General features: G+C 37.7%; 1 protein-coding gene across 4 annotated transcripts in view; it reads right to left on the reverse strand.

Annotated features, from left to right (window-relative positions):
• MYO3B (myosin IIIB) overlaps window positions 1-27,008 on the reverse strand; it is a 338,343-nt gene that overhangs the window by 122,070 nt on the left and 189,265 nt on the right. For all 4 annotated transcript variants that reach the window (XM_016165446.2, XM_036237344.1, XM_016165447.2 and 1 more), the window contains 2 exons: window positions 23,056-23,133; window positions 20,817-21,022 (listed from right to left, as the gene is read on the reverse strand). In XM_016165446.2, the coding sequence (XP_016020932.2) occupies window positions 20,817-21,022; window positions 23,056-23,133 (284 nt within the window). The remainder of the gene's footprint in view (window positions 1-20,816; window positions 21,023-23,055; window positions 23,134-27,008) is intronic.

Consider the following 27,008-nt stretch of genomic DNA (forward strand, 5'->3'; position numbering starts at 1 on the left):
TAATGGCTAAAAATTTTTCAAATTTGATTTGATGAAAATGATAAACTAACTTTATTAGATGCTCAGTGAAGTCCAAGCATGCATGCGTGTGCGCGCGCGCACACACACACATCAAAAAACAAAACTTGAAGAAAACTACCAAAGGGCACTGTAGTCAAATTGCTCAAGAGCAGTCATTAAGAGAAAATCTTTAAAGCAACCAGAGAAAAAAGGCAAGTTGCAGAGAAACAAAAATAAATATAAGAGTAGAATTCTCAATAGAAACAATGCAAATTAAAAGACTGTGGAGAAAAATCTTTAAAGTGCTGTAAGAAAAAGAATTCTATACCCAGTGAATTTTTTTTTTCAAAAAAGGGGTTTTCAGACATATAAAATCTGAAAGAATTCATCACCAGATGACTTGTAAGAAATGTTAAATGAAGTTCTTTATGATGAAGGAAAATAACACCGGATGGAAATAAGCACCTACATAAAGGAGAGTACCAGATGGTAACTATGACAATAAGTATATGACTTTTTATTATTTAAATCTTTAAAATATATACTTGACTGTTTAAATATAAATAACAATGTATTGTGGAGTTTATTACATGTAGATGAGTGAAATGTATGACAACGTAACATAACAGCGTAACCTAACAGCAGTAGCGTAAAGGCCAGGAGAAGAGAAATCAAAATAAACTATTATAAGATTTTTATACTACCTGTGAAATGATATAATATCACTTGAAGTTTGGTTAAGTTAAAGATATATACCACAAATCATAAAGCAAGCCCTTTAAATAATAAAATAAAGAGCTATAGCCAATAGATTTACAAAGGAGATAAAATAAAATGATACAAAATATTCAATAAATCCAAAAGAGTTAGAAGAAATTGAGGTAACAAAGAATAGTTGAAGCTAATAGGAAACAAGTAACAAAATTATAGATTGAACCTCGCCATATGAATAATAATGTTAAATGTAAATGGTCAAAACACTCCAATTTAAAGGCAGAAATTTTCAGACTTGATAGATAAAAAAGCAAAGTACAACTATGTGCTGCTTATTAAAAAAAATGCAGAAATATAAAAATAAAATAAGCGAAGTATAAAAGAAAAAGATACACAATGCAAACACTAGTGAAATTAAAACTGAACTAGCTATAGTAATATCAGACAAAGTAGATTTCAGAGCAAAATATACATATATATTATGAGATAAAGAAATTTATCTCATAGTGATAAAGAGATCAACTCATCAAAAGAATCTAAACATTCTAAGCATTTTTCCACCTAATAACAAAGCTTAAAAATAAATGAAACTAAAACTACAAAGAGAAATAGATAAATCCACAATTATAGTCAGAGATTTCAATACCCTCTCCCAGTAATTGATAGAAGTAGGCAAAAAAATCATCATGGATATAGAAGTCATGAAGAACCAACTTGACCTAATGAATATTTATAGAACATTCCAGCTAACAACAGACTACTTATATTCTTTTCAATGGCATATGAAACATTTGTTACTATAGACCATATTCTGAGCCATAAAACATAACTTAAAAATTTTCAAGTCACACAAAATATGTTATCTGATCACAGTGGAATTAAATTAGAAATTCACAACAAGAAGATATGTGGAAAATTCCCAAATATTTATGAACAGGCTACTAAATAACCTATAGGTCAAAGAAGAAATCAAGAGAGAATTTAAAAAGTACGTCAAAAAGTACGTCTGATTAAATGACGAAGAAAACATAACCTGTCAAAATTTGTGGGATACTGCTAAAGTAGTACTGAGAAATTTATATCCTTAGACACCTATAATAGAAAAGAAATATGGTCTCAGATACATGACCTCATCCTCTACCATAAGTTAGAAAAAGAGCAAGTTAAACATAAAGTATGCAGAAGGAAATGATAAAGATCATAGTGAAAAATAATTGAAATAGATAAACAATAAAGGAAATTAAAAACTCGTTCTTTGAGAAGGTTAATTAAATTGATAAACCTCTAGCCATACGGATCAGGTAAAAATAAATTTATAAAAAGATACAAATTCTCAATATCAGGTATAAAATTAATGATATGCTATAAATTCTACAGAATATTGTGAATAATTTTATGCCATCATTATGATGACTTTAACCAGATGAAAGAGAAAAAGCATATGACCTTAATAAATGAGAAAAAGCATTTTACAGAATCCAATATCCAACTCTATTTAAAAAAATAAAACTTTTCAACAGGCTCATTCTTAAAGGAACTTTCTCAACCCAATTTTTAAAAAAATATCTACAAAAAAACTACAGCTAACATCATATTTAATGGTAAAAGACTGAATGCTATCTCTTTAAGATTAGGAACAAGTCACGGATGTCCACTATTTAACACTGTGTCAGAGGTTATAGCCAGTGAAATAAGACAAAAGAAATAAAAGGCATCTATATAAGAAAGGAATAAGTAGAATTATCTTAATTTGAAGATGACGCAATTATTTATCTAGAAAATCCAATGAAATCTGCAAAAAAACCTACCAGCACTAATAAGTTAGTTTAGCAAGGTTGTATTTCTATATACTAGTAATAAACAATTTAAAATTGAAATTAAAAAAAATATATCATTTGTGATAACATTTAAAAATGTGAAATACATAAAGATAACTTTGACAATAAATATGCAAGACTTGTACACTAAAGACTACAAAACATTGGCTAAGAAAAATTAAAGACCTAAGTAAATAGAGAGAGATACCATTACTGGTCAGAAGAATTAATAGTCAATGTGTCAGTAATGCAAATTATCCTCAACAATGTGGGTGGGCCTCATCCAAACAGTTGAAAGCCTTAAGAAAAAAATTTTGGTCCCCTGAAGAGAAAGGAATTCTATCTCCAGACTGCCTCTGGTCATAAAACTACATCAATTTCTGCTGGAATTACTACTCTGCCAGTTTGTGAATCTGCTGTACAGATTTCTGATTCGTCAGCCCCCACAATCACATGAGCCAGTTTCCTTTAAATCAATTTCTCCCTCCCTCCCTCTTTCTACACACACACACACACACATATTTTCTCTCTCTCTCTCTCTCTCTCTCTCTCTCTCTCTCTCTCTCTCTCTCTCTGTATTTGTGGAGAATCCTAATACAGTTCTCTTTTGCTGTCACTTAGACACCACTGAGTGGAGAGTGAGCCAACCCTGGTGACAGACTTCCTATAATGTTGCTAAAGGCAGAGGTAAGTCCTGTGCAAAAGCTGGTAGAAAGTTGTTTTTTAGTAACTTCTTTTCCTCTCTATCATTTTTTCTCCCTCATCAGTGAACTTCCCATGTTTTCCACAGATTTTGGACTTCTATACTACACACTAAGAGGTGAGGACATCCCGATCCAGCTGTTCCTCCTCATGCTCACAAACAGATCTTTCCTGTCCTGTGTTAAAATGTCCTGTGCCCATGCATTGCTGCAGGGCCGTCTGGGCAAGGGGTTGGCTGAGTCCTCTAATAAACATTTAGATCCTGAAGGAAATGCAGAATCGTCAATAAAATTCTTGGTTTGTATAGAGAAGAAAGCGAGAACGAAGGCAAAAGGCTCACAGTCACAAACTTAGTTAAGTAGAAGACTTGAGGCTTATCCAGGTCTTCTAATTCCAAGTTCAGGCTTCTTTACACTCATCTAAACATCCATTTACTCCTAGCTCTTACTGTATACACTGGTAGTATCTTTGACCCTCTAACAGCGACCTTTGATCCTCCAGCACTTTCCAGCTTGTTGGAATTTGTGAGTGTCTATAATGATCTGGAATATTGGCTTTTGACTTAGGGGAAGTGTTGATTTCCTATATCAGAACACCAGCTGTCAGACACTCCTTAACACATTTGTAAGGGATCCAAACAATATTCTATTTGTACTATCATGTCAGCAAGGCATTGGTGTTTCAATGGAAAATTACATACATTGTCTTTAGCATATCCTTCTAGGTTATCAGATGCTAGCCCTGTTCATCTTCTTTGAGCTATTCTGCAACTCTTTCTAAATTGTAGGTAACTAACTGATAGGTACATAAATTCTGTCTTGTCTGGTGATGATTTTAATTGCCTTCCTCCTTGCTGTGGAAGAAAACAGTTTTGTCTCCATTTGCAGTTCATTTCAACATTCTTTTTACTGCATATAAGCCTGTGCTGTTTTGACTTTTCCTTTGAACCAATTATAACATCTGCTTGGTTCCCTCATGTCATATAAATACAATAAATTCTTTAAACATATTCATCTTTATTTCTGTATGTGACTCATGATTTTACCTTCTTTTGAAAATTATTTTTTAACAACAAGAAGAAAGAAGTACAAAAATTCAGGCAGTAGAGCTTTGATCCAAAGTATAAATGTGTGGGCAAGTCAAGGCAGGAAGTCCTCACACTTAGGTAGAAGCAGTGCTGGCAAGCAGTCCTAAAAGGTCTAGTGGACTCAGAAATACTGTCACTTTTCTATTTATAACCTTTGAAGTGAAAATATTGTTTAATGTAATATGTTCATGTTGGAGTTTACGGAAAAAGTCAGACTTTTTTCAAAAGTGATCACACCAATGTATACCCTCATCAGCAGAGTATGAAAGTCCTGTTACTCTCTATCCACATTGGTCCAAGGAATTGTCAGACTATTGATGATGGTTGAAATAGGTGTAAAATTATATTTAATTGCACTTTTAGTTTGCATTTGCTTAATTACTAATGAGACTGAACTTTCAATGAAGTCTTATGACAATGACACCTTCTGACAATAGACAATATACACAATGAATTTCATTTCTCTAGTTTTCCTTAATGATTATCCATACTTCTGGAAGGAGAGAGGAAAGAGGAAAGAGGAAAGAGTCCTCCATTTTAGACAAAAAAAAAAAAAAACTATATTAGCATTGTACATTGCTTATATTTTTATAACTCTTGATGTTTTTAATTTGCACTTCTCATCTTGGTCATTCTGCTCCTGCATTTTTACATTGTTTGGGACGGATTTGCATCTTTTAAAGATGCTTTTGAAATCCCAACCTATAATCTCTGCTTTGATTCATCCCTCAAGTCTGAGTTTTGTACTCGAAGGTATGCAAAACATCTGTACTGCTAAATGTAGATTTGCACAGCCCTAAGTCACTAGTGAGATTTTTTTTAAAAGATTAGTTAAATAGACAAACATTTTTAGTTTACTTAAAAAAAAACCTTAAGCAGATACTTTGCTTGAGGATACATCATTCATTCTGTATAGTTCTAGGGTTTTAGTATAACCATGTTGTTCCCACTCCGCTTTCTAAATTAAATTGGCTTTTCATCTCCATTTTACTCATTTTTTTTTTCATTAAGTAGAATTTTATTTAGGACCTACTGATGTGCCAGTACTGATGGAAGTGCTGGAATGACATGAGTGAGCAAGACAGATGATATCCCTGCCATCTTAAATATAAGATTTATGTGCCAGAGGAGCCTTCACAAGAAAATGAAGACCAGAAGAAGTGATTAAACTGAGTGTTTTCATGGTAGGTTTGATGAAGCGTGAAGAGTCATGGAAAGAGGTGATGGGCCAAAGAGTATGAGGTAAGTATAGCGAACTGGGGGAAACTTAGCAAGGCCTGTTGGTTCATATTCCTCTCTGTACCTTGTTCTTTGGAGATAAGAATGTTCCTTTCCTTCGGATATAGGAAGGCTGCCTCTCACAAGAGGTTTTATGACTTGCTTCAGGAGATGGTCGGAAAGTCCTTCCTGCACATGCCATTTCTCAAATTCCTCTGGTTTTAAATACTCAATATGCCAAGGTGTCATATTTTGAGGTAGTGTGTCCTAAACCCTGTTAGTCTCTTAAACTTTCATGTGCAGACCACCTGCATCAGATCCACCTAGAGATTTCATAAAAGATGTGGATTCCTGGGCCACTCTCTAGCCACAGAATCAAAATTTCTGAAATTAGAGCTCAGAAATCTCTATTTTAATAAACTCTTGTTGTGGTTTTGATACACTGTAGAGTTTCTGAACCATTGACTTAGGAGAACATGATAATTGACTGCCATCAAGTGGAGAAGGGAGCTGGTTTGTTCTCTGAAGCCCAGAGGGTAGAACTGGGGTAGATGTATAAAAACTTCTGAAGGATGGTTTTGGTCAAGGTTAGAAAGAAAATATAGACTGGCCAGCCTCAGGAGCCAGGGAGTAAATGCCTACACCCTGGAACTGTTCAATGGGAAGTGGATTGACAAAGTCAAGAATATTGCTGAAGAAATCTACTTTTAGCTAGGTAGTTGAACTGGACAACCCTTTAAGATTCTTTCTAACAAATATGCTATGTTGACTTGTCCCTTAGCCTAAAGACACACACACACTACTGAATCAGAAACTCTTGGGGTGGGATTCAAAAATTTGTGTTTTAACGAGCCCTCCAGGAGAACCACTGACTAAGAGAATCAGAATCCCAGGGAAGTGAAGAGACTTGCCTACAGTGACAGTCTAAGAAAAAAAAAAAAAAACTGGTTCCCATGTCTCGCCAACATCTTTTCTCTTTGTTAGGCACAAATGACCTTCTGGAGCACATTATTTTCCCTTGGAAAGGTTGACTGCTCAAAATCTACCCTAAACACATTCTCATACACATTTTATATTTAGGATTGCTTATTGAGCATTGTTGAACTATTGGACATGTCAATATCTAACAGTAGAGGAATGGCTAAATGAATATCACTGATCTCAATGAAATTTCTTAAAAGAAATGTATTAGAGCTATGGAAAAATATGGATTTATCTCTAGTACATATTGTTAAACAGAAAAGCAAGTTGCCAAATAATATAAAATGTGTGATTCAAGTTAAGCTAAAAATGCAGGGTTTTTTTCCCTCTCTCAATCTGTGTGTATATGTGTTTGCATGCACGTGCATACTGAAAGAGAGAAAATACCAAAATAACAGTGGCTTCTCTAGAGAGAAGCCCTGATGGGGGCAGAATGCTGGGAAATGGAATTAGGGGGGCAGAAAGAAAGACTTTAGTAATATTTAGTAATATTAAACATATATAATACTTAAAAATTTTAGAGAAAAGGGTATTCATACATTAATTTTGCAACTAAAAATGAATTTCAAACATTAGGTAAAATTGTTATGATTTAATTATAATGGGCTCAAGACCTGGTCAAAAAATCATGTAGCTACTAATTTGATTAATACCACTTGCTTCTAAGAAGAACTGTCCCCAGTCATACAGCAGAGTGTTAACCCTTTTCTTATTTTAAAATATTCCTTGAGGGACCCTCAGTCTACATCAGTAACCGCCCAAACTATCTACTCAGATACCCAAAATACAGGACAATTATCTGAACAATTCAATTCATATAAATAATTTTCTCTTATGTAGATAATAGAGGAAACTGAGCTATTTTGGCTTGGACAATTTGATAATGACCCCCAATTGCCTATTTCCCTTTAATGTGTATAAAAATCCAGATTTAGTTTATTAAGTTCTTTTTCATATTTACTATAAGTGCCTTTCATTTTTTTCTCTTCTCATTTGGCCTTCAGTAAAGACAGAACAGCTGGCCACCATCTGCTACCAAAAAAAAAAAAAAAAAAGTCATTATATCCATTATATCCTTAGAAGACTTAAATTTGGGCCTTGGGATAAGAAGTCATGTTGATCTATATTAGACAGTGGAAATCCTGAGATTGTAAATTCCTTATAATTCGGTATTATTCACTACAGCACTCAACACACACAATAGGCGCTTAATAAATGTTTCTGAGGCTGCTACTGCTGCCTGCTCATAAGCTTTAAATGGGAAAGAAAGTCAATGGGAATTAGAGATTGAGGCTGAATCTATTCACACATTAATTTGTAATAGAAAGTTAACCTTTAAAGCGATTACTGTATTTTACAACTAGCAAAATTATTAATGTATCTTGTTCTGATTGAATTCTACAGATTGATTTTTCAGTGAACACTGGATGTGTCCAACGACCTCATTTACATATTTTGAGGATGGGCTTTGAAATCAGATAGACTCTTATTTCATATCCTGACTCTACTACACACTATCTGTGTGATTTTAAGCCAGTTCTCTCATTTGTAAAACGAATAATTTCACTGGTTTGGGTCTCTATTACCAATGGTTGGTGAGAAGATGTTATATGTAAAGCACTAGCATGAAATCTGCTATAAGCAAGTGGTCAATAAATGCCCCTCTCTACCTTCTTCCCTTCCTTTCTTTGACAAAAAATTTGTTTTTCTTTTCTCCAACCCAAACTGGCATAAAAGAGTAGCTAGTAATCTTTTCTCTGAGTCATCTCTAAACCATGATGCTTAGAGGTAGGCAGATATTTACCATAAAGCAAATGGAACATACTAGAACATTAATGGCTCAGAGGTCAACTATGGGTCAGCTGATGGACTGGGCAGTGGTTTACTAGAGTGCCATGTTGAGGGGAATTCTATATCTGGGCTCTGAAGGAAATTTGCCTGAGGACTAGCTCTGCAGCTGGGGCTGGAGAGTCAAGTGGTGCTCATATGGCATCTCTGTGCCGGGAGGTTTCCTCACATTCTCTTCCTCTCCCTTCTTTTTTCCTTTTTCCTCATTACTTCCCTCATTCTTTTTTTTCTTCTTCTGGCTCGTTGTTATCATTATCTAACATAAGTTAATCCCACTAAAATTTGTTTTACGGACTCTCCAAGTAGGGACACAGAGTTTTCGTTTGGCCATTGATTTTCAGAGTAAGCTGGGTAGCCAATCCAAAGGTCCAGAGTGGTTGCCTTCTCAACTGCATTGATACTGTCTAACACCTTCAGAACATCTTTCTTCTTGTTTTCCTTTGTTATATCTTCTTGCACTGTTTCCATTGCTCCCTGTGTTTCTATTTCTACATGGACGCTTCCCTACAACTGAATTAGTTCAAGAGGATGCTGACAGTACAGACATTAGGAAAATCAGGAAAGACAGAAAGTCCAGACTTATTACCGCCACCACTTAATATCTTTGGAGAACAGTGTGATTGATATTAACTCCTGTAACCATTTTGCGTATCACCACTACACATTTCAGGCTGAATTTGCAGAGTTGTCAACTATAGAAATAATTTTTCTGGTACCTGAAAAGGTGAAAGACAGCTGTCAGCAATGTGGATACCATGAGGAAGGTAGGACCTTAAAAGAATGAGTTTTGGGATTTTGAATCATCTATCGCCATAGGCAAGTTGGAGAGGATCCTCAGCTCAGGCGAGGCCAATTTGAACCTATCTTATCCCTAAAAAAGGAGGGAGGTGGTCACAGAAATTCTTTCCAGTCTATAGCAACCCACAGAGACTGATACTGCCACCTCCTGAGATGACACCTGGAAGAAGCTACTTTATCTCTCTGGCCTCAGCCTCCTCTGTGAAAAGGGAAAGTTGGACCAGGCCATCTTTTAGAGTCTTTCAACAATATTGTAGAAGGTATTTTAAGAATGCTTTTTGTTTATTACACTAATCAAGGTTATAACAATGGTTATGTAAGAGTTAAGAGAGAGACTAAGTCATTTAAGGTCTCACCTACGTAAAAGGCATCAACGCACAACACACACACACACACACACACACACACACACACACAAAGTTGGGGAGGAGTGAGCAACTCACTCCCTCAATTAAACAGAGAGACATGGGCAGAAATGACAGTATACAAAGACAGTAGTTGTTAGAGATCCCTCCCAGAGAATGCCATCACTCAAGTGTTGCTTCTATGTGGAGACTGTTCACATAAGCATGAAATATATTTTACTTACAGCGTTGAAGTTGTTCATTATCCTAAGTATTATCTCTTAACATGTCCCTCACTACCATGTAAACCAATTTGTAGGGAATTGAGGATTCTGCAGATATACTAGCTTACCTGAATAGCATATTAAGATTTATTTTGTGGCAGGGTCTCACCTATGTTGTTACAGGTGAAAGGAAAAGAAATTCAGAATGTCCTGTGAGAGATAAGGCATGGCATCACCATCCTAGCTCCTGGAAGATTTACATTTCCTTATTCACTGCTGACTACCCAGAGAAAAAAGTAGAAGCTTTATTTTTTGAAAATTGAAATTTGGATATCAGGCTTTCCTAAGATGTTTTGATTCTTCTGTGATGTTGCTATTTCTCTTACCTCCTGTCCTGTGAGTGAGTACTAACCTTGGGGCTCTGTAAGAGATTGTCAGGGACCCTGTCCACATAGCCGAAGTTTTCACAGTGATAACTAATGATATTCAGTTCACTTTGTAAGAGCTAAAAGAATTTGTTGCAGGCGTAAAACTGCCAATGCACCTTTCTAGGGTGATGGAATGAAAGGATCCTCAGTATTTTGCCTGCTTCTACTCAGGTACTTCTGCACTTGCTAATTCTTAAGCTACTATCTTGAGGAAGAAAGAAGCTGAGTAGCAAGGAGGAAGAAATGAGTGAATTGTGAGGAACTGAAAGCATTCATTTATTAAAATTCACTCAGCCCCTTAGTCATTTAGTTACTCCCTCATTGAATTAATAAACATTATATTTCTTTTCTATGATAAACATAATTAGTGACTTTCCCATTTATATCTCACTTCTTCTAGCTAACTGAATGAACTCCAGCTTTCTTTCTGGTGACAATGTACTTAGCCCCATTCCTGTTCCCTGCTTTCTAAGCCCTTTTCTGCAGCTAGGAATGGTCATGTGACTCAGTTCAGACAAATAAAAGATATATGAAATGGCTTCTGGGAAAATGTTTTCATGCCTAATAAAAGCGGGTCAAATGTGACTGGCTTGGCCATTCGTCTTGCCCCTTTCTTCTTGCCTAGAATGCAGGATGTTGCCTGGAGAGGCAGCAGTCACCTTGTGACCATGAGACTAGAAGCCAATTCCCACACAAAGGATGGAGAAAGGAATAAAATGAGACCACCAGGTATTCAGGGCCTTAATGACCTCATTGAACAACTAAAAACTAACATTAAACTAAATTAAAAGTAGCTTACCTCTAAATTTCTTTTTGTGAGAATCAAACAAACCTATTTGCCAGTTGTTCTTGATTTGGGCAATTTTGTCCCTTAGGGGACATTTGACAGTATCTGGTGATATTTTTTATTGTCACAAGTTGGGGGCTGGAGGTTATTGGCATCTTAATAGGTAGAAGCCAAGGATGCTGCTATACACCTTACAAGGCACAGGTGCAGACTTCCACGACAAAAAATTATGTAGTCCAAAATGCCAGCAGTGGTGAGACAGAGAAACCCTGGTTTGAGCCACTAAAAATACTTGTTAGTTATTCATAGTCAAATACATTTCTGACTGATAGTTTCCCTTATTCAGGAAACACTGAACATACACCATCATCCAGATACAATACCATGTGGGATGCCATCCTCTCAGAATTTCACACTCTAGTGGGGTAGGCAGAAATGTTAGGGTAAAAATATAGTATACGCTCTAAAACATATAGAGGGAATATAGAGGATAGAGCAACTACCAGAATGGGGCGTCCAGGCAGGCTTCAGAGAGAAGGTGCCTGGGCTGGAGGTTGAAAGGTTGGGAGGAGATGACCACACAAAGACTTTCCACCAGAGAAAAGAGGAGGTGCAAAGGCTAAGCATTGTGCAACCGTTGTACATGGGCCTGGAGGGTCCAAGGTCAGGCCAACAGCAGTCTAGGGTATGTGAGGCAGAATGGTAGGGAAAAAAATGAGAACAATTGTTTGGTGACAATTACAGAAAGCTTTGCCTGCTGAGCTTAAGGCTTTGGATTTTATCCTATAAGCATTGAGAAACAGGCACAGATTTTTATTCATGAGAGTCATATAATCATCTTTATATTTCCAGAAACATAACTCTGGTGGCAGTGTAAAGAATCATGTAGAATAAGCAGGCTAGTGTTAGGAAGACACATTCAGAGGCCAGGCAAAGATTCAGCTGAGAGACTATCAGTAGTATTCTGAAATACAGCAGTGACTAGTCAAAAGTAGAGAATGAATGTTTAGGATGTTCTGTGTCATATGTTCTTTTGTGATTATAATATACATTTTCTATTAATCCAAAGATAACTAAATGCAGGAGTGTGCCTTCTCTATCTTTGTGTTCTCAACACCTGTACAGAGTTTGCCATATTGGTAGGTCCTCATTACACATTTCGCTTGATAACAAAGAGGATGTGTTGATGGTGAATAACTGAGGAGCCCTGTGGGTTGGTGGGTGATAAGACATGCATATCTGCCTCTTGGGTTCCTCCAGGAATCACTCTGGATAGAGCCTAAAGAAGTACAAATTCAAGAGTCAAACTTTAAATATTGAAATTAAAAGGTCAACTCTAAGAACATCTGAATGTCTAGGGTCAATCCAGACCCTCCACTAGCAAGAATATCTGGATCTTAAAGGATTGCTCTAGAAGCCAAGAGAGTCAATTGGTCAACTCTGGAGATACCCACAGGGAGGAGTTTTGTGGGTCTCAGTAGTGTATAGATAGATAAAAGCAGCAAAAATAAAGCACCTTTGTTGAAAGGGCAAGGGGATAGAATCATTTGTTCCACATTTGTTGAATACCTACTATGTGCCAGGCACTCTATTAGAGATGTAGATACATACATAAAGGTAGAAGTGTATAAATGGCTTTTTAGGAGATATGTCTTAAGGCACTTTGATTCTTCACAAATGTTAAGAAGCAATGATTGTATCCATAATCCTTGGCATTCACACGGCTTCTCTGTAGCTGCTAGAGATCTGCTACTACTAGGAAAGTGGTAATAAAATCAGGTAACTGATTCACAAAAAAAGGCACACCAGAACCAATATGCCTAACGAATGTATTTCCTTTGAAAGATCACTCCTTCCCCAATTCCTTGGGAGATTACATGAATGTTCTATTGCCACAAACATTTCAGGGATTCATTTTTAGAATCAATATCTGAGCTTCCATTTTTGAATGAGCCTCAAAGTTGGTAAATTTTTGTTGTGTATGTATGTTAATTTTTAGAAATAGTCAAGATTAATTTAGACCCAATTCTAATATAAAATGTGGTCAGTGTGGGTGTTCCTATAAGTCAAATGAAATATTTGTGTGCTTAGGTCTGAAGGAAGCTCCAAATAAAAATATTTTGAGTAACAGCATGGTTTATTAAGATAAATGTATGGTTTCTGAAACTGCTGAGAGGATCATCTTCACCCTCAGTGAATACGAAAAACTAGTATCCATTCCATTAAACTGCATATTTAGACAAAAGTTCTTCTATGCAATCGTGTGTTCTTTCTGCCACTGCCAAGGAATTCTATACATTTACAATCCTTCATTAATTTCATTTTAATTACAAAGGGAAACATAGAAAAAGAATAATCAGGAATATTAAACCATTGAAGGGGAAGATCTTAAAGAAAATTTAAGGTGTTATGCCCATTAGGCAGATCTCAAATAGTCCCAGGACTACAATATACAAAATCCCACATGAAAGAGAAGTGGTATTTCTTAGTCGGAAATTCCCTATATTACGGTATACAAAACTACAATGTCTGGGTCAGGGGAGTAAAAATAATCTTTAAAAAAAATGGATATGAATTATAAAAAATATGATCTACATTAAAAAATTTATTTTATATTTTTAATTTTTTTGTTTCTTAATTTTATTCATTTGTATTTTAAACAGGTAATGCATTCATTCTTTGAGGGTATATTGAACCTATATATTTACTTATTCTTCCTTCTGAAACCCAAGTAGAATGACAGCAAGAGGATTAAAAAAAAAAAGGTTTAAATGCCTTGTGAAGATAAAGAGAAAGGAAAAAAGAAGATAAGCACAAAATTTTGATAACAAAAAGGCAGATGGAAAAATGGTAAATTTAGCAGACCTGAGAAAGCTGAATTCAGACCATAATGGGGAAAGATGAGAAGCATTTTGATTTATGGCAAAGAACACAACTAACCCCAAAGACTCAGAAATCAACAGCCCAGGAACCTCTGAGAATGTGAGTGAAGAAAGAATTAAAAGAATTTCTTAAAAGTTAATTAAGAAGCAGTCATCCTCTCAGATTTTCTTCCCCAACCCTATAGGCAGACTTTCTAGAATAGAAGGTTTCTGCCTCTAATCACCCAGAGCTGAGTAGTACTGAACCAAAAGCAGAGGGAGTAAATGAACATTTATATGTACTGAAGTTTCATACAAATGAAGATTTATATAAACGAAGTTTCCCGTTTGCTGCTTCTGCTGGAATTGCAGAACCTTGGTAGCTGGATCTAGATAGAAGGTTGGCTATTACAATCTTTTTGAGGGCAAGCATCAGTCTTTTTATTGAATAAAAATTATAAAATCTTTATAATTCATTTGGGTAAGTGGCTATATGATGCTCTGAGCTGCTGTGGTCGGTGAGAATGTCACAGGAATGTCATGGAGTCCATCACTCTACCTAAAGGGCAAATCAGATTCAGCTTGGACCCTATTTAGGACTTTATACTTACTACTAAAAGGTATGGGGGGCTTCTTTTTATTGCTCTGAAGAGGCAGAAAGCAACGAGTTGCTTCAGAACCCAAAGATAGTTGGTCAACAACTAATGCAGAGATTGTACAGAAAGAAGGAAAAACTGTAGACCCATGGAAACAGAAAGAAGCTTTTGTCAAGAGAATAATAGATCATGGTGTGTGTGAAAGGGAAGAAGCAGCCTTACTGAGCAAAGTAATTATTAAAGACTTTACTTAAAGTACAAATAGAAGCTGGGAGGGAGACCATAAGAAAGGAAAGTGGAATCCAGCACGATCCTATTGGGACAAAAACATCATGACCCACAATGATTAAGATCAGAGAAAAATGTCAAATGCAAGAAGATGAATTCAAACTGGGCCAGAATCAACTGTGAATTTTCCCTAATTCCTTAGTGAAGGAGATCTGGAAAGTGTTTTCAGAAACCCACTGAATAGCATAGTTACGTTTCAAAAACTGAAAAACCCGAGAAACAAGAAGCCAACTATGCTTAGGTTAAGAAGCCAACTATACTAAACTGTATATAGTTCTTATCACAAAGTTAACACTGTTATTGTCAACAAAATTTTTATTCTTCTTAGGAAATTCTAAATTAAAGATCTTCTCTAGGGAAATAGCTAGACCTTCCTGCACTGTTACAGTAGATTCCAGGGAATGGAACGGTCAAAAAAGAGGGGGTAATGGATGCCTATTGATTTAACCTATCCATCCTCTCCTTCTTTTAACTGAGCCCCACAGACCATGGTCTTAGTGGGGCTGACTCTATCCCCTGGCACTTGACTGAAGACCCTGCTAATAATTCTTATTGGTTTTAGTGTAGGCATGAGACTTAAGTAGGGACAACCAGAGAGTTCCTTGTATGGAAATGCTCAGGAACTTACTTGCTGCTGTTGTTGCTAAGTCTACAGGATGCTTCCAATAGGAGCTTCCAGGGAACATCTTTGCCAACATGTGAGAAAAAATTGCCTAGCTGACAAGAAAGTCAAGAAAGAGAAAAAACAAAGCTGATTTAAAATAGACGATGGCTGTTGAATTGTACACTTAAAACTTTTTGGATTTTATTGATCAATGCCACCCCAATAATTCTAACTTAAAAAAAAAAACTTATAGAAAAAAAGATAATGGCTTTGTAAAATTGCTTGATGCCCTGGATCCAGAGATATTTTTGGATTTCCTAGTTATCATAAGGCAATATACATCCCCTTTTAAATTTTGCTTCAACTTGTTTGAGATGAATTTTAGTGACTTATTGAAAGCTTCCTGACTAATACACCAAGGAAGTGGCCTGCTTTTACAGGCGATTACTTTAATAAGGCATATTTTGCGCTGTTTTAGGGAGTTCTAAGTGGTCCTCTTTTTTCTGGAGCTGAGAGGTGGGGAGATGAGAGAGAAGAGGCTGGAAAGCAGGAGCCAGAGCAGAGAATTTTCCTTGTCCTATTAAGCTTGTCTCTTTTGGGGGAGGGAGGAAATCAATGTTTATTGTAGAGAGAATGAGGCAAATTTGTTTAAATGTCACCCTTGTAATGTTTTAAATCTAATAATAGTATCTTCAGGTTAGGTTTAGAGGCTTTTTATCATCTTATTTATGATTTCTTAACTTTTTTTGATAAAGAGTCTACTTATGACTTACCTGAAATCTTATGCTCTAACAACCTAGATTCTACTTTACAATGCAATTTAAAGTTAACTTCAACAAACCCAGCTTTATTCCTGTCATGTACTTCAAAACAGCAAGGACCAGAGTCAGTCAGGAGATGGTAAAAGACTATAGTGATGAAGGAGAATGAGTAAGAGTTTGAATCAGTTCGATAGATGTTTATGAAACATCTAATTTGTGTCAGGCACTGCACTGGACAGTGCAGATATAAAGTTGGCTGAAAAATATCCTTGCCTCCCAGGTGGTTAATATCAAGGTAAGAGATAGGCAGGCAGATAGATGCTACTAATGAAGTTCATCAGAGGGGCTCCTCACCCAACCTGAGAAGTCAAGAAGGGTGTTGCAAGAATAAAATGCCTATTCAAAATCCCAAGGAATGAGCAGGGGGTTAGCCTGGTTAAGTCAGCCCATGGAGGACTTGGGGAAGGGTGATTCAGGCAACTCAGCATGAGCAAAGGCATGGAAGCATAGAATAACATGGGGTGTTTATGGAGCTCCACATAGTTCGGTTTTTGCTGGAGTGTGAGCTGAGAGGTGGGAAGATAACAGAAAAGAGACTGGAAAGGTAGGCAGGGGCCAGATCAGGTAGACCCTCCCCCCCTCCCCCCCGCCTCCCATATGAGGCAGAGGACTAAAGCTTGGCCAGTGGAGGCTTATGTGATTATTTCAAATAAGGATTGCAATTAAGGAAGCAACATGTTAAGAGAGGAATTTTAGGTAAATCATATTCTGGTGGCTCACTGAAGAACAGAATAGGCCGGAGGTCCATTTAGGAAGCTACGTCGAGCTCGTGGGCAAAAGAGCTTTAAAAAGCCTAGAATAAATATAGATCAATAGAATAGAACTAAGAACTTAGAAATAATTTATGACCAATTTATGGTTGGTTGATTTTTAACAAGCATGCCAAGATAATTCAAAGGAGGAAAGAATAGTCTTTTCAACAATAGTTCTGGAAAAGCTGGATATCTATATACAAAAGTTGGACTTCTACCACATACCATATATAAAAATAAACTCAAAATGGACTGCAGATATTAATACAGAGCTAAATTATAAAACTTGTAAAAGAATACATAGGAATAAATTTTCATGTCCTCGAATTAAGCAATGCTTTCTTAGATATGACCCCATAAGCATGACCAACAAAGAAAACATGGTATAATTAAACTTGATCAAAATTAAAAACTTCTGTGCTTCAAAGAGCATCATTAAGAAATTGAAATGACAACCCACAGAATGAGTCAAAATATTTGCAAGTCATATATCTGGTAAGGAGCTAGTATCCAGAATATACAAAAATCAACAGTTAAATAAGCAAAGGACTTGAATAGACATTTTTTCCAAAGGAAATATACAAATGACCACTAAGCATATGAAGAGATGCTCAGTTTAGATAGTGGTAATGGTTGCACATCTCTGTCAATATACTGAAACCATTGAATTGTACATTTTTAAAGGGTGATTTTTATTATATATGAATTATATTTCAATTAAGCTGCTGTTAAATACCACTACTACTACTACTACTACTACTACTACTACTACTACTACTACCACCACCACCGCCGCTGCTGCTGCTACTACTAGACATTGGGAGAAAACGGGTGATTAATAAAGCCTTAAGTCAAGGATGGGAAATTCCCAAGGGACTCTTGTTGAGAAACTTCAAAGGTAAAGTTGGCAGAGCCTGGTAATGGACTGTTTGAAGAAAGTGAGAAGACAAGACAAAGGTGACACCTCAATTTCTGGAGGACAGGAAGTAGAGGAAGAGAAGGGAGAATGAGATCCAGGAGATACCGGGGCACCATGGCTCTCATGTCACTGTGAGAAGTGGAAGCTGCTGATGAAAGGGTTTCATTCTGTTCAACAGACATTGATTTAACAACTGTTATGAATCGGGTCCTGAGAGATGAGGGCCTTTCTGGAAGACTTAGAGGCAAAGTAAGACCTAGGAAGCTGTATATAACCCCTGAAAATATTCAGGATATGGGCTCTGTATCTTCCTGCCTTCTTATCATACAGACAAGGAAACATATTTTACAGAAATGTTAGGTTAATTGCCAAATATTATGCTATTATATCAGACTAGAAATCTGATCTCTTTACTAAAGTGCATTATTCACTATGATAGTTTAATAAACAAACTGTAACACTTTGACTGAATGTACTGTCCTATCCTTTAGACATTTGCCGGAACGCATCCCAACACACACAGTCATATGTGTTTGCCCCGGTGTAGACCTTATGTCAGACCATGATTCAGAGCCAAATGACCATGAAGCCATGAGCATTCATAATCATTTTCTGTGGTGCCCCTCAACAGTATAACTTGTAGGAGCTTTCGGGTACCTGCCTACCACTGCCAGGTGGCTTCTTTCATGCCTACCTCAGAATAGATAAATACTTCCAACCCACCTGGCCCCATTGATGAGAGAGTGATGGAAACAACTTTTTCCTTGAAGACTCCATGAATGAAAAATTTAAAGGGGATTTCCAAGTCATTTACCCAGAAAATTAAAAGATGACGGGGCAAGGAAGTATTGTAGGTTTGGCCAAGTCTGCAGACTTGGGTGACTTGGAGAAGTTTTTCCCCATTCTGGAATACAACATAATCCCCAAACACTGCCTTTCAGGTGTGCACATCAGGATTTCAATCCTGAATGGCAGAAAATACAAAAAGGCAAAGAATAACATTAAACAAGCGTTTATCTTTTATTTACCTCCACCTGATAAACCTTGAATAGCTCTGCTCTCTGTCTTTGTTTTGTCTGCATATTTCCTGCTAAGAGTTTACAAAACAGCACCCCTGAACAGGAAGATAAGAGGTGCACCTATTTGTTGAATAACATCAAGGGAGAAAACTGCTAACTCACCCATTTTGTTGTTAAGTTCCTCAAAAGGATCAAAACACCAATTAACTTGCTGGTTCAGAAATCTTTGATACTCTCAGATTTACTGACATTTTGAAACTCTTGTTCACACTTGCCTAATGGCTTTCTGATTTCGAACAAAGAAGTGCCAATCTGTTTGGCATTTGACCTGTTTTCTTAAATATTTTTATGTATTCGACACTTAGTGGCTAAAAATATTTGACTAGTAACATTCATGTGCTAAAATAGTCTATTCATTTTCTTGTTCTATCTCCAAATTTGAAAGAAAAAAAGAGGCTCCGATGGCACTTCTTTTTTAAAGCCATTTCACTCTTATTTTAAATTTAAAAGTTCTCATCATGGGGTTTATTTTTTCCCCTTTCTTTTCTATGGAATGTAGTGACATTTGGAATACTTGATGGAGCAGATTACCACATTACAACTCATTCTTCCCAAAGAAGAATTTGGAAAAATGACCTCAGAAAGGAGATAAGAAGACATAAAAGATGGCTGATAGGGTGTGGCAGATTCTATAACAATTTTAATTCTCCTATCTGAATATCCTCAGACAACAGTGCTTCTCAGAGGTGTTTTTTTGTTGTTGTTGTTTTGTTATTACAGTCCTTTATTCACAGAAAGTTTTGTGAACGTTCTGTCCATAATCATATGCATATACAAGGTATGCCTATGGCAGCTGTGCAGAAAGAAATGGCATTTCTTCTGGAGGTAAAGACAATTTCTGGGTCTAAAAAGCTCCACAACAATTTCAACAAAGATTGATTAAATGCGATGAACTGAGGAGATTAAAAGTGTGGATGCTGAAGCCAGATTGTTTGGGTTCAAATTTTGTCTACCATTTATATACTTGTGACCTTGGGAAAGTCACTTGATTTCTTCTGTCCCTCAATTTCCTCATCTGTAAAATGGGGATAATAATTTGAATGAAAAGAAGGCTCTATAATGAATCCAACAAGCCCATGACCAAAATTAACCTCACAGGATGAACTGATTATAAATTCCTAACTGGACAGATCATGGCAGGTAGCTATGCACTTATAAAAGGTTTATTTTTGCCTTAAGCCAGCCCTGTTCATTGTGCTCCTGCATCAGGTTAACACACTTTCAAACGCCAGAAGTAATTTTTTTTTCCAGACCCCTCAGAGGCATAACCACCCTCAAGGGAGCACATAATCTTATTGACTATCCTGTAATCCAATCATAGAGATTTCCCTGACTTGCTTTCCCCTACCTTCATGTAATCTTCCTTACATTCCCTTCTTAATTCCATATATATAAAAAGAACTGAAAAATTGTCATTCTCTGGAGCAACCGGGATCTTGTTTCCTGGCATGTTGTCAGTTTGGCTCAAATAAACTTTATAAAAATCTTTTATAGTCAACAATAACAGAGCCTAGATTACAGGGTTATTCTATGGACCAAATGAGATTATTCGCTTAGAACATTTAAGGTGCTATGTAAATATTAGCTATTGTATTATATCATGCCACTGTTTTAGCCTGGGTGCATTCATGTCTGCCAGAATCTTGGTCCATTTATAGAGAGATACTTTCATCATACCAATTAAAACTAAGGATACATAACCTATAAATATCTATGGACATTTTTATTTTTTAAATGTGATCAGGAGGGAATTTAATCTGTCCTCCAGATCACTGCAATTTAGTTGGAGCACAATAAAAAGGCAACATTTAAGCAAGTAAATGTTAGCTGGTAACTGGCCAATAACACGTTTGGAGGCAAGCAGGCAGTGGGAGCAACCCCAGGGGACGCAGATGGCCACAGCAGAGCTATATTTAACATAATGTATTTCTCAAGATGCCAGCCTGACCTTTTCACAAACTCTTCGAAGGGGATGCGGTGGGAATACCCCTGCCGGCGGATGCTGACCGTCTCCAGGATCCCTGTGGAGCGAAGCTGGGCCAGCACTCGCTCTTGACAGAACTTCAGGGCCTCTCGGTCATCATTGGGTTTAATGCAGCGCACAAAGTGGGGCTGTCCAACCACCATTTTGGAGAGCAGATCCATCAGAGAATACTATCGAGGGAAAAACACATATGAAATGAGGCTACCACGAATATAACAGATAACTGCTACACAGGCTTCCGGGGGCCTCCAGAGCACTTTGTTGGCTTGTAAATAACTCATGAACCTTTTCTGAGGCTGAACAAGAAACCAGCAATAGATGATAATATAAGTTCTGATGAGTACTTATGAATGCATGAGGATTAAAAAGTATTCTTTCAACATCACCTAGTCCCAGGCAATGCCCTCATGTGCCAGAAACTTATGTGCCTAAGAACATGCTTAGGTTCACCAGAACTAGCTCCTCTCTGGTATTCCAAGGTGAAACCCCATAACTGTATTTGTAATTTGAAATGTCCAGATTTTAGAGAAGGGGTTCGTTGCTTCTTCAGCCAAAGAACTATCAGAAAGTCTAAGAGAATCATATTGATACCTGGTAGAGAAAAACAAAGAGGGCGAAGGACACAAGAAAATTGGAGGAAAGAAGATTATAATAAAGATTAACTAGCACACACTGAGTGGCTGGCGTGAGGCTCTCACAGAGAGAAAGCACATGGAAAAGGAGAGGGGTGCCTGTGCAGGAGACGTCTCAGCTGTTCCTTGGGGGCGTCCGCTTTTGGAGTTCCTCTTTTGGACACACCTTCAGGAGCGATTATAAGCCAATCAAGAAATCAGTTCATTATTTCATAATCACACCTCCCACTGATCCAAAATGGTATTGCCTAGCTTGCCAACACATCTTATTTCTTGGATCTAGCATTTGGGACCAGTATTTAGCATGGAAATATTTCTGAAAAACTATAAGTCAGAGGCTTCTCTGATGATAGAGGGATTCTAGGATCTTGAGGATGACTTCACAGAGTTGCTCTGTGCCTCCAAATCCTATGGGGGACACACACACACACACATGCCCGTGTACACCCTAAGACACAAAGAGGATACAGCTTCTAAAGGGGACAGCACCAGGGTGCATCTCAAGATAAGAAATAAGTGGCAATTAGAAATGTATAACTGTGGGTGATGAAACGGAGGCTGAATGCCTTCCTGCCAGAGAAGCTGTAGCATGGAACAGTGCATGGATAAAGTGCTGGACTCACAGGCCTCTGAGCCCCAGTAATTCATACCCTGAGCCCAATGCTAGGCTGCCTCTGAAGCACAGTTGGCTAGGTCAAAGCTCTTGGCTTTAGATCCTTTGGAACCTGGTATAGCTTTCTGTAGAGCTTGCTATCCATGGTGCCAGCTCCCGGATCAGCCTGCCTGGCAACTCCAGCTCGTGACCCTGCTTCTCACCTGACTTCCTATCCCTGCCAAGCCCCTTCCTGGGGTGACCCCACTTTACAACCTTATTCTCCTGTCCCTGGGATCAGTAGTTCTGTCTTTGGACTGACAGCCTCTCTACCATGAAACTGGCTGGAAGTTAGCTCCCAGTAGTACATGATATCTGTGTTTTATTTCCTATATAATATGCATTTAACAGAGCTCTTTGAAAGACAACATTTTTACTCAAAGGAATCATTTTACTAGATGAAATATCAGGAATTTGGCAGAAGAGATGGGAAGTGATTGGGCTCAGGCAAATGGGTCTTGCAGTGGGTCAATTCAAGCTAGGAAAATAAAGTCAAACCTAAGACAGATTCTCTCAGGATCTGAACTTGAGAAGCCATCTTCTGGAATTTTATTAACTACTTTATTTTTCCAGTAAATATGCTGAAAAAGTGGCTGACTCCAGTAGATTAAGGCCAAGAAGCAGCTCAAATGCTAACAAAACCAGCACATTCAGTGGACACGGCTGTGTGCCAGTGGCAGAGACGGCTTTCTGTGGACACTTGGGGTTTCGTTTTCATTTGATTGAGATGAGAGAGCGCTGTACTCAGAGGTAGGTTTCCTGCTATAATTTTTTCTCTCCCCATGCCCCTAATTTTTTTAACTGACTCTTGTGCTTTACTCTCATTTCAGTGACTCTGTCAGATCTGAGTCTCTTGTGGGAAGGGGGTGGCGAGTCCCTTTTGTAAGCAGGCAGAATAGAGATCGAGAAGATTCCATACCCGGAAGTAAGAAGCCATGGTCTGTCTCTTCATGTTGGTGGTTTCTTCTGGATGCCGTATTACTTCCAGAGTGTCCACCTGCAACATAGGCAGAGGGAAGTGGCTTGAGAATATCAGCAATTCATTTTCTAGCTTTTTCAAAATATGAAATACTGTTTAGTCAAATATCTGAGGGACTTTGATGTTTACAACACCACAGTGAACACTATGGAGATAATTTTTAAAGACATATAAAAGCAAAATAGAATTTGTACTGTTCTACTCACTTGACAATGACCATACTCAGCAAAGTACCATATTGTCTAAGTATAAACCCCGTCAGTGTTATTTCTATATTTCTTATGGGCCCCTGTTAAGTTCTGCAATACTGCCACACAAGACCAAACTATTTCTTAAAAGAAAACTGGGCAAAGGCCCATGAAGCTAGGTGATTATAAAGACATGGGCCCAAAGCCCAAGTTAAACCACAAAGACTTAGATGAGGTCCAGTGGCCTCACTACCAACACCCCTCCTGCCTCCCACAGTTCCCATGTGCTCACTGCAAACCCACGCTTGAGATATACCTGTTCCCATTCATTTGTCCCAACTACCTGGGCTGACTACAAGGATTTATGAATAAAAACAATCATAGGAATCGAATGCAAGGAGCCTGTGTTTTGTTATTGGACCTCAACAGTAAAAGCCCCGCTCCGCACACATGAAGCTATTTGGTTTGCAGAGTGCAGGAGTGGCATTTCAGCACTGGCCTCTGCCATGGCAGCTTCCCATCTGCTCTGAACAGGTGGCAAGGGTATGAAACGGGAACGTTTGAACTGGAAGATGCTGCTGTCAGCACGCGTGTTCTGCTCGGTGGACTGCTGTTGAGGCAACCACTTCCCTATGGGGTGACGATGTCTGCAGCATTGTTCAACAAACGTGAAAAGTGGGTGCAGAAGGGACAGGAACACAAGGAGCTGGGAGAATAATGAGGCTTACCACCAGGGGTAGTTAGGAGACTGTGTGCAAAATGGAAAGAAATGCTCCAATGGGCTTGGATAAAGAAAACAGGTTCATTTAAGAAGGGGAATAAAGGTGGAGTTAAGTTTTCAAAAACTAGAAAAGCCACCTAAATAGTGAGTGAGCAGAAATATGAGGATATCTCTTAGTGAAGAAATGTCAGGGAGCGGTGCAGCTTTCTTTTCTAGACGGCAGATTGGATGCGTTCCCAAAGCCATCATTCATTTGTATGCAGCTGAAGCAATGGTACAACCACCTGCAGGTTTGACTTTTTACATTTTTTGAACGAGAAAGGAGAAAACCAAAAGCTCTGTGTTGAGAAGGAAGGCTGCTCTGATACAGAAGAGGGAAAAACAAACATAACACACCCACTCCACCTGCAGAGATGTACTGTACTCTGTAGAGTTAGTTACCTAAAGGTTTCTGGTTTCTTTCCCCATCTCATTCCCATTTGAATGGAGCTCAGAGTTGGTAAGGTTTGGGGCAAGCCAAGCAGGACCAAAGGAAATAAAATCTTGGCTAGGGTCTGCCTTCAGTCAAATGCAAATTCTGAGTTATCTTAAACTTTTTTCTCTTTATATTTCCCTCCCTATTTGACCTTTTCTGTCTGTCTGTCTCTGTTTCTTTCTTTGTCTCTCTGTCTCTCTGTCTGTCTCTGTCTCTCTCTCTGTCTCTCTCTGTCTCTCTGTCTCTGTCTCTGTCTCTGTCTCTCTCTCTCTCTCTCTCTCTCTCTCTCTCTCTCTCTCTCACACACACACGCGCGCGCGCGCGCACACACATACATGCACAATAAATTTTTAGGAATTTTCACTTCCTTTTACTCTTTAAAAACCACATCTTGCTTTGAACCCATGCTTTTCCGCCTTCATTTCCCTCTCCTTTTATTCAAATTTGCCAGCCAGTGCCACCAGCCCCTTAGGCTCTAATGCACTGTGAAAGGGGAGCTGAAAAACTCATCCAAATTCCTTTTATTAGTATAATTTACCTGTTACCCTTCCTCAAAATAGACAGTGGACCCTGGCACTTCAGAATACTTTAGAGATCAGAACTCCTTGATGTACATTAATTCTGCTGAGACATAATTTACAAGATCAGTACCCATCCCTTGCAGCAAATTGGAAAAGTATAGAATGAAGCACTAATTTGCACTCCAAAGTTATATGGTTGGTGGGCTCCCCTGTCTAATCACTCAGCATGACTTCATGTTCTATCTTGTATTCATAGAGCAACTCTCAGGAAGTAAGTAAAAACCTATTCTGGGTTATAGACAATCTGGAAATGTTAATGCTTGTTTGCAGTTCATCACCTGCATATCTAGTACTGTACTTTAAAGGAAAATGTGCTATTAGGGTATTTTCTAAATTAAGAATTTGGAAAGGTCTGTGTTGGTCAAGGGTATCTCATATTTGCATAGTCACGAGGTTCTCTTGGACACAGAATGAATCTAAAAGGGAATTTAGGACAAAGGTCATGCCTTAAGTTGCCTCCCTTGGCACTTCGAACTAAGAGGACTCTGTCTGCACTGGCCCTAGCAAGAATTTCGGAGAATTCCAATGAACTCTAAAATATCAAAAGCAAAAGAGACGAGAAGGTTGTTGTTTAACCTAAGAGCTTGTCTTCCTGAGCTAATTTAGTTAATGGTAGCCTCAATTAAAAAAAAAAAAAAAAAGTCTCTTGGAAACAATCCAGAAAGGAAGCTCTATTAGGAACATCATCTAGTAGATAGTTGTGCCCAAAGATGAGGATTACAAAACAGTCCTCTCCAAAATATAAGTTTTTACCTCATAGGAGGAAAAGAGACTGGAAATGCTTTCCTGGGCTCTGGTAGAGGCAAAGGGGGGGCGGCGTATGTGCTACAGAACAGTTTTGGAATCAGTTCACATTCTGCCTCCTCTATTTACTAGTTGTATGGCCTTGGTTAGTAAAAACCACGCACAAGAAATTAGTCAGTTCTCTTCCCATCACTAGCATGCCGAATTCAGTTTGTTTAGTGATCAATTTGGTTTTGTTCCATGGCAGAAGGTGAGTACTAGCCCCCATGCAACACAGCAAAATCTTTTTATTTATTCACAGAAAAAAATACTTCCAACGAAACCAATTTCAAAATAATCGATAGAATAAACATTCTGAATAAGACCATTGTCTGTTTGACCAGTATATCTTTCTCCTACAATACCAATTTATACAAAACTATAAGCCAAATGGAGCTGAGCAAGCTTGCCTTTTGCCCACATGACTGATGTCCTGTCCTGTTCCTTGTGAGAGGTGCTGGTTAAGCCTTCAAAGCAGCCACGAGTAAGGTTTACAAATTGTAGTATAGACCTCCAAGCCCATAGGAAATGAGCATGTTTCCAAATACATACAGACTTCACAATGGATGTTAGATGGTTATCGAAACATGAGTAATAAAACATTTGTTGTTTCCAGTGTGAAATGACCACACCACACGATTTGCTTACATTACGTCATTGAATTCTCAAAATGACCATAGGAGGTAAAGTACTATTATTACTCCTATTCCATGTATGAAGAAGTCAAGGCTCAAAGATTTTAGGTAAATTTCCCAGTCTTGCAGCTAGTAATTGGCCATTACTCAATCTGAACCCCATACTGTCTAATTCCAAAATCTACTTCTTTTTCTATTAAATTTATTGGGGTGACATTGGTTAATAAAATTATATAGGTTTCAAGTATACAATCCAATAATACATCATCTGTATATTGCACTGCGTGCCTACCACCCAAAGTCAAATCTCCTTTTGTCATTATATATTTGGCCCCCTTTACCCTTTTCTACCTCCTCTCTCTCCGCTTTCCCTCTGGTAACCACTGAACTTTTGTCTGTGTCCATGAGTTTTTGTTTGTTTGCCAAAACTTACTTCTTAAACATTATATACTGCCTTTCTATGTTGTTTGATATAATGTATAAAAGCTATCTGAAAGCATGGTATTATTA

Source organism: Rousettus aegyptiacus, unplaced genomic scaffold (genome assembly GCF_014176215.1).
Source record: "Rousettus aegyptiacus isolate mRouAeg1 unplaced genomic scaffold, mRouAeg1.p scaffold_m13_p_2, whole genome shotgun sequence".
NCBI classification, from domain to species: domain Eukaryota; kingdom Metazoa; phylum Chordata; class Mammalia; order Chiroptera; family Pteropodidae; genus Rousettus; species Rousettus aegyptiacus.